We start from the raw sequence: 13,369 nt of genomic DNA on the forward strand, positions 1-13,369 counted from the left end.
CATAGAAGGAAGGAAAGAATAGCAAACAATAGCCTCCAGAGCAGGCTGACACTGTGTTCTTGCTTTAGTATGTTAAGCTACCTTTCTTCTTGTATTTGAGTGTCAGAGGCTTTGAGAAAGTAGGGACTGTCTGTTCAAGCATTCACTCAAAATAGTTGAGCTCTAATAAGATTAGGATTACGTATTTTAGATTCCTATAAATTTTCCATCTATTTAGGGTGCATGTTTTTAACAGAGGAAATAAATAATAGAGAAAATAGGTGTGAGCCATCTGTATCAAAAATGAAGTAATAGTGTTCATTAGCAGTTTTTAAACACATAAACATAGAAGGTAATTATTTTCTGTAATTTAAACACATTAAGCTTAATGATTTTTTTAATGGTAAAAATTTAATTTTGACCTAAATACCTTTTCAAGTGTTACTAACAGTTTTCGCTTTCTTCTTTCCTCCCAATACCTTTACTATTTCCATTTTTGTTTGTCTAGTCCTTTCATTTATCGTGGAGGTAATCCCTTTATTTTCTCCTAACTATACCATCTACATCCTTTATTCTATTTCCCACTTAATTAATGCCCATGCATATTCATTAATCACCGCAAATAATTTCTTTTGCTTATGTCTATTTACATTCGTGTGTCGTGTTCATTAACATCATAACAACTTTTAGAGCGCCTATGGCTTCCACGACTACTCTCCCCCTACTGTGTATGCATCTGTACAATGTGCCGTGTTCACATTATGCAGGAATATCCTTCAGAATACCTTGAGGACTCAAAGTAATGATGATATTTTCAAAAGATCTCTAACTGCTCTTAATATGTATGTCTATTTTTAAAACCTTTGCTCACTCTTAATACTTATTAGAATAAACTGATTACACATATGGCAGCAACTGAAGACATGGTCAAGGTGACCTGCTGAAGTTGAGCATCAGAATGAAGGTGATTTAAGGGACTGTTGTTGCAGGACTGAGCATTTTAGAAAATGCTGATCTGCTGGGTTTTTTCCATAAAACCATCTCTAGAGTTTATGGAGAGTAGCCCGAAAAAGAGAAAATATCCAATAAGCGCCCATTATCTGGGTGAAAATGCCTTGTTGATGTCAGAGGTCGGAGGAGAATGACCAGGGTTCTTTACATTACATCCAGGATATACAGAAGAGTATCTTTAAACCCATGTCTGAACACATCAAACCTTAAAGCAGCAGAAGAGAGAAGAACAAGAAGAAGCTGAGGCTAGGCCAGGAGAAAACACCATGTCACAAAGATCAAATCATTTCCAGCTTGCTTCCCGAAAATGACAATGAGTTCCCGATACTTAAATAGCCTCCACAGTCATCAAATTTCCAGTAGAGCTTTCTGGGATGTGTTGGAAAAGGAGAGTCGGCTGACAAATTTGCATCAAATCTGTGTGATGCTGTCATGTCACCAGAGACCAAAATCTCTGAAGAGTGTTTTCAGCATTTTGTTTAATCCAAACTATGGTTTGAAGAATTAAGGCAGTACTCAAGGCAAAAGATCCTCCTATCATGTTCTAGCAAGGTTTAACTAATACAGTGTTCAGTGAGTATTAATGTCTTGGTGATACTACTATTACTGCTACTGCCTGTCACACCTCCCAGGGTATGGGCCGCCAAAGGTAGATCTCCAGAGATTTCTGTCCTGGGCCGTTCTTAGGTGGGTCCAGGTGTAGCCCATCATTTTTGCTTCTGCCTCGAGGTGTCCTCTCCAGGAGTTTCTTGGGTGGCCTCTCTTTCGCTTGCCTTGGGGGATCCACCTGAGAGCTCGCCTGGTGATGTTGGTTGGCGATGTGCGTAAAGCGTGCCCTACCCAGCACCATCTTCTCTTCCTGATTTCTTCCTCTACTGGGAGTTGACAAGTTATTTCCCATAGTTTGATGTTACTGATTGTGTCTGCCCAGCGAATGTGGAGAATCCTTCTGAGACGGCTGTTGAGGAATGTCTGGATTTATTTGGTGTGTTGGTGATAACTAGTGTTAATATCACTGAATCCAAGTAAATGATTCTTTTGTATTAAAAAGAAAAAAAAATCAATTTTTGAATCCTTTTTTCACACTAATAGTCTCCATATGGCCCGGATTTCCCTCTTTCAGCTTGATTGGGCAAAAATAAAACGCATCTATGATTGCAGTGGCCATTGGCAAACTTGACATCAGCCTATACACACATATGGATATACATCCTTACTTCCAACATGAAACAAAAAGTCACATAGTTATCACGAAGAATGCATTATACCTGTGTTAGCAGCGACATAAAAAAATGACAGATGGAGGTGGACACTGAGAGAGAGCAATGCTGACAGATTGCCTTTGATCTGCTGCCTAAAATGACTATTATCCTGCTGTTTGAGAGGAGGTCGTGCATGTGTATATGTGTGCAGTATTTCATGTGTTCACGTGTGAGTGACAGACAGAAAATATTCATTAGTGTAGCCTTTTTCGAGGAGCAATGAGACAAACTGATGGCTAAAGGTCAAGGAGGAGATAAGGAAGAAATGGACCTGGAAAGAACTGAATCGGTAACTATTGTCGGAATGAATTAAGGTTAAAAAAAAGAGCAAGCACTACAAAAGGGAAGTAAAATAAACCACAGAAAATATGGAACTTAATTGGATATTTTTGAATGCTATTAAAGGTATTGATGTGCATTTAAGTAAATGAAATCTAGAAATCCCCCTCGTAAACTTCTCTGCCACTTCCTTCACCCTGTCGCCCAGCCTTAATGGCACCACTCCTTCCTAACATAAAGGCCTTTTAAGCTAAATACACCGCATAATTTTTCTTAGTATTTTTGACTGGCAACCCTTTTTGCAACTTCATTACACATGGTATAATTAGCCGTATAATTAGCACTTAAGCAAGAGTGGGTGGTGTTTGCTGATTATCATACTATGCGCAGCCTGTCATTTGTTGACACAGAATCAAAGAACTAGTTTTTCATCAGTAATGAGAGTGTTTGCTTTGTGAGCAACTGTCATTATGCACTGCATCTAAATTTGGATGAGCTTTGAACAGAATCATTCCTCATGTATTGCACTGGCGTGATCAATAAGAGCCAAATTATGTGTCAGGCTAAATTCCAGTGCAGTTTTCTGGATTCAGTCTGAAAACACTGAAGTGAGGTCAGTTTAATTAAGAGACCTGGAGAAGAAATAGAAAGTTAAGATTAAGAGTGCCTCTGTCTGTTTGTCTTGTGTCAATAAAGACTTGTCACTCAGCCCATATTGGTATTGATATATTGTCAATCCCGATGTACAGGATCTGGGAGCTGTTCATTCACACACACACACACACACACACACACACACACACACACACACACACACGGAAAGAGGGAGACAGCCTTCGTCTACTCATGGGCAGCTACCTGCTTTGACATGTTTTAGCTTCAGTATTTAATCTCTTACCTCTCATAGTTTATACCTGACTTTCCTATGAGCCCTCTCATGCAGACATTTTCCCTCTCTTCCTTTTGATCTGGAAATCCACTCAGGTGTACTATATATAAGTGCCTGCTTCTTCTCTCTAAGAGAGTTGATGGTACTCCTTCTTTAACCTTTGCTCATTGAGTCAAGGTAGACATCATAGTTGTAGCCACTGTATTTTCACCATACCTAAACTCAGCTTTCTCCTCTTTTTTCTCGCCTCCTTTCCCTCTGTAGCACCATCTCTTATCAGCGAACTGCGAGCAGAGAAGATCGAACAGAAGAGCATAACCTTGGTGTGGAGAGAGCCCTCTCATCCCAACAGCAGCCGGACTGGATATGAAGTCAAATACTATGAAAAGGTATATGTGCTGTTACTTCATCATAAATATCAGCTGAATTCAGTCTTATTTGTAGAGGAGGGGGGAAAAAAACACAAGTTTTACTGAAGAAAGTGGAAAAACTCCAGCAGAATCATGCTCTGGGCCATCTACTTTCACCATGTGGGATGAAGGAAAAGCAAACATGAAAGACGTGCACAGAGGACACGGCAAGCAATATAATAATAAATGCCCTGCAGGTTTGTTGGGACAGTAACTGCAGATCAGGAACATGCAGCTCCAGAGCCTGAGACAGATAAGATTACTATTAGATATGCACAGATCGGTGCAAAGAGAGAGAGGAAAGACTTAAAGGTACCAACTATAGTGGAAAGAACTCACAAAATGAATGACATGCATCATATGGAGTCCCTCAGAAGTACGTTGTTTTCTGGTGACTTTCTGATGCCCAACCAAATTTTCTAAACCCACTCCTCACTGCAGTAAAGCTGCGGTAAACTTTAATTTCTCTCATGTTTGCTTGATATAAATAGCATTCAGCAACTCACTGGAGGAAAAGTTCAGCACTCTGGAGGTTCTTTCTTTGCCATTAGAATGAAGTGAGATATGTTCGTGGCTGATATTAAAGATCAAATTTACTTCTATAACAGGTTTATCAATATTAATAGCAAGAACAAGCAGTACAGAACCTGCTGTACAGAACAGAGTGCAGATAAACAGGGAGGCCGTGCCACTATAATAGACGTGTACCACACAGCTCTAACAGGCTTATGTTTCATGTTCATGTCTTATATTTTTTTATTAGTTTTTATTATTATTTCACGTTTGACTTTTTGTTTTTTAAACTAGTTTAGTTTCAGTTTTCAGAGATTTTCTTGTTTCAGCTGTTTGAGCTGGAGGTATATATGAAAAATCAGTACAGGTATTACAATAATAATCACCTCCATCAATGCCTCATCAGGCAAGTTGTAATAAAATTTACACCAAACCAACAAATATCAAAACTCTATATTTTTGTTTTGTTTTAAGATTTTTCCAAGTTCTGAAATCATTTCACTTGTGCTTTTTTTAATCTAGATTTTATTTGTATTTTCGTTACTAATTTTCTTTTTCACATGTACTATAATAGTACCATTGTATTGATGAAAGGACATTAAAGAGCTACTCTGAGAGGTCAAAATTATTCCCACAAAAGCCGAGATTGCTACATTTTAACACTCCCTACAGAATCACAGAAGGCCATATGTTCAAATGCAACCATTTATTGTTTCCAGAATTTTTTCAGAGTCATTCATAGCCCAGTTAATGTATAAATGAATATCTTTATTAATTTTTTTTTCTTTCATGAACACACGCTGTAATTTCATCTGCCGTGTCACGCTCATTTGCATAGCATAGCAGATTGCGACTAGTCTTTACAGTAAATCTGTCGTGGACATAAAATGACAGCTGTCACACTCACACTTGTCTATTTTCACACACTGTGTTTTCTGGCAATGCCAGGTCTTTGTGTTTGGCTGTGGCAAGCTCTCACCAGTTTTCACATTTTCTTCTCTTCCCTATGCTTCATCATATTTATTAAAGCTCCGCTCCTTGCTGCTCTACTCCCAGATCTTTATATGAAAAAAGAGAGACGGGAACAAATCTAGAAGAGAGGTGGGTGGGGAAAGATGCGGGGTAAAGAAGAGGTAACAAGAGGAATATTGTGGTGTACTTTGAAGGGATAAAAAGCTTTTGTGGTAACAGATAGAAAGAGAGGGGTGAAGAGGGTATTTGAGACAGAGGAAGATGGGGAAATGACTTGTTGGAAATATGCTTGTAAGACAGCGATAGAAAGAAATGAAAAAGCGCTTAGTGGGACTGCGTGTAGGGGAAGAAAAGCAGAATGTGGGAAACAGATGAGTAAAGAGAATTTAAGTGATAGAAGGAGTATAACTGACAGTAAGACAGGAAAATTGTTAAACAGCCATGAAATGAAAAGGTAATGCAGAAACCCGATTAAAGTTTAAGAAAGAAAAGCTTTGTTTAGTCAGCATGTTGCCTCTTTCTTTCTTTGTCTCTTTTACCACAGTGCACAGTCATCGTCTGAGCCCACATGGTGTTTAATGATATTTTAAAATCACTTGTTTAATTTAATGATTTGTTAAAAATTTTAAAAATTGAACTATTTAAACTTGTAATTTGAATAATAATTAGAAAACATTATTGACAATAAGAACGATTAACACTGTTAATGACTAATGATGATTAATTCGGTGTATTCATTACTTGACTTTGGAAAGTGTCAGCTCAGAGTGCTGTTGTTGTTGCGCGCTTCAGATCTACATAGACTCCCAAAATTTTCCTCTTCAGTTCTCTCCTGTCAGCTCTTGTCACATAGCTTAGCTCACTCTGCAGGGTACGCTCATTATGCAGCAGCAACCGTTCTGTTTCTCAGTTAATCTCTTTTTATTTCAGTGTGTGTGTGTGTGTGTGTGTCATTCATCTGACTTTTCTGCTGTCTTTATTTCCTCCTCTGTGTTCACAAATGAACAAAACATAGAGATGTAGCAGCTCTCTATGTGGGCACGGTGGCTGCTTTATTCACATCATAATGCCACAATAATACCATAACATACGGATGCTTTGGGGGATTTTTTTTTTCCCCCATCACGCTCAGATAGGCTTTGTAGCATGCTAACATTTGCTACTGAGCTAGGCTAAAGCTGATGATGATGTGATATGTTTTATTGCTACTTTTTTTTCAAAAAGCTCCATATAAAAATCTGACCTGCCGACCAAGATTAATCTTAATAAGAAGCTTTTGGGAAGTCTAAGGAGCTTGGAAAGAAAAGCATCTGGACTTCTTTAAGTTGCTTGAAGACGTTTCACCTCTCATCCAAGAAGCTTCTTCAGTTCTAAGGTCAAATCATGGAGAGGCCCAGATTTAAGCCCTATAGGAGTGTCCCCCAAAGAGGCACAATGGACCTCCTATGGAACTGAACTGAAGAAGCTTCTCGGATGAGAGGTGAAACGTCTTCAAGCAACTTAAAGAAATCCAAGCTCCTTAGACTACAATGACCTTCACACACACGCTTTTGGGAAAAATTCCATTTTCATAAAAACCATCAGATCAACTTCATGCAGATGCTGCACAAAGTCAAGGAGTCGCCAAAAGCTTTAAAATTCATTGTTTGGGAACCAGAATCCGTGTCAATCATGGCAGACTTCTTATACTTGCTGTTTTAAATGGAGATGTTTTGCAAATAACATGCAAAACCAAGTATATTACAAAGCAAGTGTTGCAATTATTTGAATGTGTTACTCACTCAGCCCATTTTTCTGCATTGTAGAAGGTGTCACTCATTCTCATCAACAGATGAGCACCATATTTGTTTTTCTAAAAACTTTACACGGAGTCGCACTGTTACTGCCTTCTGGAATTTTTATAATTTATTCCCAAAGCAATGAGTAATGCTCCCTTATTAAAAGCAAGTTAAAAACTCCTAACTCGACGTGCCAAACTGTCTGACTCTTTGAAACACTGTCTCAATAAATGAAACATTACCGAAGCCTCTGATTTTGTTACAAAGTTGTCTTGCACATCTCCCAGAATTACAAACTGTGCCTCGGAAACGAATGATCCCTCTCACAAATGAATTCCTCCTACACGTCTAACTCCTCCACCTCTTCCTCTCCTGTTTCTCTCTTTTGTTGTTTTTTTTCCCTCCCTCTTTCTCACTTCTCTTTCGATCTCTGCAGGAACAAAAGGATCAGAGTTATTCTACTGTGAAGACTGCCGCCACACGGATCAGTGTCAACAACCTTAAGCCCGGCACCACATATGTCTTCCTCATCCGCCCCTTCTCAACACCAGCTCCTTCCTCAGCCTTGTCTTCTTCCCCGCTCTCATCTTCCTCCTCTACGTCCTCTTCCTCTTCTACATCATCCTCCTCTTCATCCTCATCCTCGTCCCCGCCGCCCATTGATTACGGGGCGTACAGCACTCCCCTGGAGCTGCAGACACTTGGCGAGTGTGAGTAGCAGTTTTATTCCTCCTCCCCCTTCCCCTCCTTGATTTCTCTCCTTTCTCCCCACTCCCTTCTCTTAGACCAGGCAGATTGGGTAGGCGTTCGGTGCAGGCACCTGGCCAGCCCACACAATGAGGCGTGCTGCTAGTGAGACAGATATGGGATGTGACTGTGTCTAAGATTATGTGTGAAGATTCAAGATATTAGCAGTAAGCCGTGAAATGTTTCTTCTTTGCGCCTGTTGATATAGTGTCCCTTATGCCACCTCAGGGTTTGGCTGGTATCCTTCTTGTTTCTTGCCTTGTACTTTTCACAAATATATTTTTTTCAACCATTGTATTTCTCCAGGAAGAGGAATGTTGAGAATTTATAGTATTATAGCGGTGTTGCTTCGCACCAGAGGGGTGCATTACTTTTGCAGAAACTTTTATAATGTGTGATCGAAACGTTTTGTGATTCCTTGATACAAATTTAGGCCCTACCTCCAGCACTCTCTGTGCTCCTGATCTGACCACTTGCAATTGTGACTTTATCATGGACCTCAAAATCGCATCTAGCTGAAAAATTAATCTCCGTATCAGAATGACTGACCATTGTCCAAGCTCTAATACAGCGAATTAGATCAGGAGTTCAGTCGGCACCATTAGGTGTCTAAAGCCTTGATTATACTCCGTTGTGGACACGGACAGCTGGAGACTCGATGACCGGGAAGCCATAATATCAATTCTCTGCTGACAAGTCTGCGCGGTCACAAAAAACAGCCAAGCGCACAGACATCTGCACCGACCTTCGCGCTTCCCGTGTTATGACGACATTTTGTCACTCAGACCGAGCAGACCCGAGTGGACTCGTGGACGTGGAAAATATAACTGAGGCTTAAGGCAGAAAAATTGACACGAGTGATGTGAACTGTGCACATGCCATCATGCACCCTCTCACAGCGTTAAAACAGCTTCTGTCTTAGCCTCATACAAGTTTCTCCTCTTAAAAGAGTTTTGACACAGTAGACACAGTAGAATAGATTCAAATGTGTGAGTGGCTAAAAGCGGTGCTGACGTGCACGAAGACACTTCTTAAAGGTTTTGGCTGGCTGTCCAATTCAAGAAGTTTGTTTTTGTTATTCGTGGGTTCATAAAATCGCCCCACATACTGCATCACCAACTAACAAATCATACAGCTTATTACATTTATCTGTCAATTAACTTTGTGTGGGAGACGGTGAATATTAATCAACACTGACATTTAAGCCTAAACAGCTTGGAATTGTGCTTCCCACTCAGTTAAGAACTGACCAAATCATGCATTACATGCACGAAGGTAAAGTAACAATGAAAACAAAGGAAAGAAACTGTAGGAAAACACATCTCAACATGTCGTCCTGTCAACCTTAAACCTGCAATAAAAGCTTGAAAATTACTGCATTGTTTGTGGCTGGATGTTTGACTCTAACTGTGCTTTAAGGTGTAGTTTAAACTAAAATGCAGTTTGGATAAGTAACATGTTCATGAGAGGAACCAGGTGTAGGTAGTGTAAGAAAACAGGATGTAGCAGGCGCCCACTGCAACACAGACGAGTTCAGCGAGCGATGAGAAATATTTAAAATATGAAAATGTGCATAATTGTATGTCAGCTGATACACTAGAGTATAAAACAGCATCTAGAACAACTACTCAGTGACTGTAAAGATGAGGCTGTTCTGTTGATGTCAGTGCTTCTTGTTTACTAAAGCAAAAAAGATTTCTTCATAATTTGTCCTCAGCTCGTGTTCTTCTTCAGCTGAATGTCAGCAAGATCATGTGCACAAATGTCCCTGTGATTCTTTCCTAGGCTCATAACTGCTACTTATGTTGTTCGGTTAAGGTGTGTGTGTGTTTATATGTGTAATAACTACGTTTTGTTATTTGCAGTGGCACTGGCGTCCAGTGAACAGAATCCGGTGGTGATCATTGTTGTCGTGTCTGTGGCTGCCCTCATTATGCTGCTCTCCATGGGAGCTGGACTGCTCATCTGGAGGAGGTAGATATGAATATACTGATGTAAACATGCACACAGTAGATTAAGTCCCTAGCCACTCCCTATGGTTCGTGAAGGCCTTCCCAGATTTTAGTATCTTTTTACACACTTCGTACGCATCATAGACTCGGCTGCATATTAAGTTAACCATCACATGCAGCTCCATCTTAATCCAGATTATAGTAATCTGTCTGTAAGAGAGGATCCTGTAAAAGGACCATACATTAACAGTGATTCTGCGTTGTGCAGCCACGCTCACCATCGTTTAATATGCAACATAAAGACATCAGCTTGATAATGGCGCTGTCCGCACCCGGGGGAAAATGTTGGCAGGGTCAAAACCTTCTTTGATCATTTTTTTGGCTCGAAGTTCATAGTTCTTTGCTCTCTAATTAGTTTCCACATAGAGAAATGGAGCTGTTTAAAACAGCTGAGATGAAAGGTTTAGGTAGTGTCACTTGTATAACGGCAGACACATGGTTTGCAAAGTGATTTCGCTCTACCTCTTGGGTTTACACTGAATCAAAGGGTCTTTTTTTAACGTTGTTTTATAATGAGAGTGGAACGTTCAGCTTTATTACTCTACCTTTTTCAGTAAGGATAAAAAACTGTTAAACTGAACTAACGTTTAACCTTAAACCAAAATGACTCACAGCTAATGCAAATTACTCTTCACACTTCAGGGAAATCTTTTTCTGCATATTGCTCAGTTTAATTAAATTCAATTTTTGTTTCAAATTATTATAGTTATTATTGTTACTTATTTATTTATTATATTCTGTTTTCTTTTAGTACAGCTGGGCTTAAAGTGGCAGTCTGGTACAATTAGGTTCAGTTTGGGTCATTTTTAATGACGCAATTTAGATAAGATAATTGTTATGATGGAATGTTTTTAAAAAATTGTAAAGTGGGGCATTGTGAGCATAGGTGTTTAAGTAATTAATTGGACTTTTAGTCCTCAGGTGATTAGTAGATGTTGCTGCACATTTCCCTGCAATGACTACATTGGTGCCACAGGCTCATGCATTGCAATATATTACTAAAGACAATGTAGGCAATCATAATAACTGACGAATACATATTAACATAACTTGCCAGACTTGAGTGTCTTGACTGTTAAACATTAAATGATTTTATGATATGGAAGCTGAATATCTTGTCGTGTAGTTACATGTTTTATTCAGCTGAGCAGACAAAGGGAGTGAGTGGATTTCTGCTTGTTCCAAACATTTTGCTCTTTGACTCATGCCCAACTCTGAATTCTACCATCTCACCTCAAATACGCCTACACAGTAACACACAGACTCGCAACTCTTACTGTACTCTCAATCATATATGCAGCACATGAGTAGAGGGCAAATATCTATTCCCACACAGTACACATGCACGCATATGTTTTTTTCTTCTTCCATTTGGCTGCAATTCAACTGTTCAGTCTGTCCAGCGAGATTTTCCAACACATTGTGCAAAGATTTGTCTGTATAGCTTTTGTTCATCCTCTTTTCTTTCTCCGTGTACACACACACACACACACACACACGGATACACTGATCTTCACTGAAGCTGCACTCTCAACCATACAAAGTAAAGTGGGCTTTTTCCACAGCTACACTCTCTGTATGTGTGTATAAAGAGGGGCTGTGTTATAGACACCACGACCAATTCAAGATCCAGACAAACGGGGCAATGATGGATTCAGCTGGGCGAAAAACTGGGTCCTGTTCATTCACAGCAGCGTCATACACATTGGTGGATATCAGTCAAACATTTTTAAAGGAAAATATAGGAATGGATGTACAAACATTCGCAGACATAGTCAAGTGAAGACAACAGCACTGTAGTAGGAAAAGCATAAAATTCAACAAGGTGCTTATTCTCAGTAGACACATACTCTGACACACACACAGCACAAGTATTTAAATAAATTCTTGCTTTGAGGAAGGCAGCATCATGCCCTTGTGCACAGCATCACAGTGAATAATAATGGTTATCTTACTCTTTTATTTCCATCACTGCATTCATTGCAAGTGGTCTCCATTGTTCATCGCTGCTGGACCATTAACTAGCTCTTCATGTTTTGCATAGAGACAAAGGGAGAATGGTGTGATGCCTCAATTACCATGTTCGTGTTCGCAAAGACAGCCAGCTTACAGCTATGGCTGGAGGGTCTCAGTTACATCGATCTGCCTGTTCACACAGACACATGCAAATGAGTTCCACTGCACACACATAAAGGCATGGATGGACACTGGCAGCGAAATGCATTTATGGCACATCACATTTATGGATGTGCCCTTGATGCTATGCACGGTCCTCAAACCTACTTCATTTTTCACTTTTAATATAGAGTGCGTTAGTTGTGCCTCTGTAATGGACATGGGGTTTGTCTCTCCCTCCTCTTAACCCCTTCTGTTCCTGCAGCTCTTAGAGTCCAAAAAAAAGGAAATTATTCCATTTTATTTATAAAGCGTCATATCAGGCCAAGTAAGGTAAAGACGCTACAATAATACAGAGAGAAAGCCAACTATTTGACAACCCCTTATGAGCAAGCATTTGGCAACAGTGGGAAGGGGAAACTCCCTTTTAACAGAGAGAAACCTCCAGCAGAACTTGGTGCAGCAAAGGTTTGAGGTGAGGGGATGGCGACAGGACCAGTGATTTTATTTTCTGTGAGTTGGTTTGAATTACCATATGTGGGTACACCACTACAACAGATCGTGCCATATTTTACCGCATAATTGGTGTATTTAACTTTCTGCATCGACTATTCTCTTAGTCTTTAGATCTCTTGTGTTGGACAACCTATAGCAGTCTACTGATTAAGTTTAATAGTCAAAGTTACTATTAAAACAACGAATATTTTAGCATTTCTGTACCAGAAGCCCTAGAATTGCTTCCCATTATCTTGCAATTTACGTATGCAAGAAAATTGCTTTAAGGCTCAATCAAATCTCAAAATAGTTGCTGATTGCTTTTATGGTAATACATTTACTGATGAACTGAGAAATTCTTGCAGCTCAGTCTCACCATTATAAAGATGTTATTTAAGCACAGGTTCATCATCAGTCATAGTTACTTACAGTGACATACAAATTATTATGAACTCTTATTAACATAAAGTGGTAATAAAAACAGATGAAAAGTGGAGGGGGCGTGATGAGATAAGAGAGGGTATTTTGTATTTTCTTCACTTTGAAACCTCACCTTGATGCTCTATCCTATCATTTACACACATACACACAGAATCCAGTGGTGCCTGACAGAGTTTGATAGAGCCAGAGTTCCAGGGCATTGCCCAAACATTCTCCAGGAAGCCCAGGCTTGACTGGTCAGTGCAAGGATTGTTTACCCTTCACCAGCCACACCAGCATGCGTTTCTGTGTCTTCTGATTGAATGTGTGCGTGTGTGTGTGTGCGTGTGTGTGTTTTGGTGTCTGGTGAGTGAGTTACAAGTTATCAAGAACAGAGGATGGAGAGGAGTTCAAGAAGAAAGAAAGAAAGAAGCAGGAAATTAAAGATGAGGGTCATTTCATAGGGCTGATGACACTTGGTGACACA

The 13,369-nt window shown here is 39.7% G+C and overlaps 1 protein-coding gene across 1 annotated transcript in view; it reads left to right on the forward strand.

Moving 5' to 3' along the window:
- The window catches only part of epha10 (EPH receptor A10), a 161,711-nt gene that overhangs the window by 126,152 nt on the left and 22,190 nt on the right, over nucleotides 1-13,369 (forward strand). The window contains exons 6-8 of the mRNA XM_026156066.2: nucleotides 3,685-3,809; nucleotides 7,530-7,803; nucleotides 9,706-9,814. Of these exons, the coding sequence (XP_026011851.1) occupies nucleotides 3,685-3,809; nucleotides 7,530-7,803; nucleotides 9,706-9,814 (508 nt within the window). The remainder of the gene's footprint in view (nucleotides 1-3,684; nucleotides 3,810-7,529; nucleotides 7,804-9,705; nucleotides 9,815-13,369) is intronic.

The sequence above is a fragment of the Astatotilapia calliptera genome, chromosome 22 (assembly GCF_964374335.1).
Source record: "Astatotilapia calliptera chromosome 22, fAstCal68.1, whole genome shotgun sequence".
Taxonomy (NCBI): domain Eukaryota; kingdom Metazoa; phylum Chordata; class Actinopteri; order Cichliformes; family Cichlidae; genus Astatotilapia; species Astatotilapia calliptera.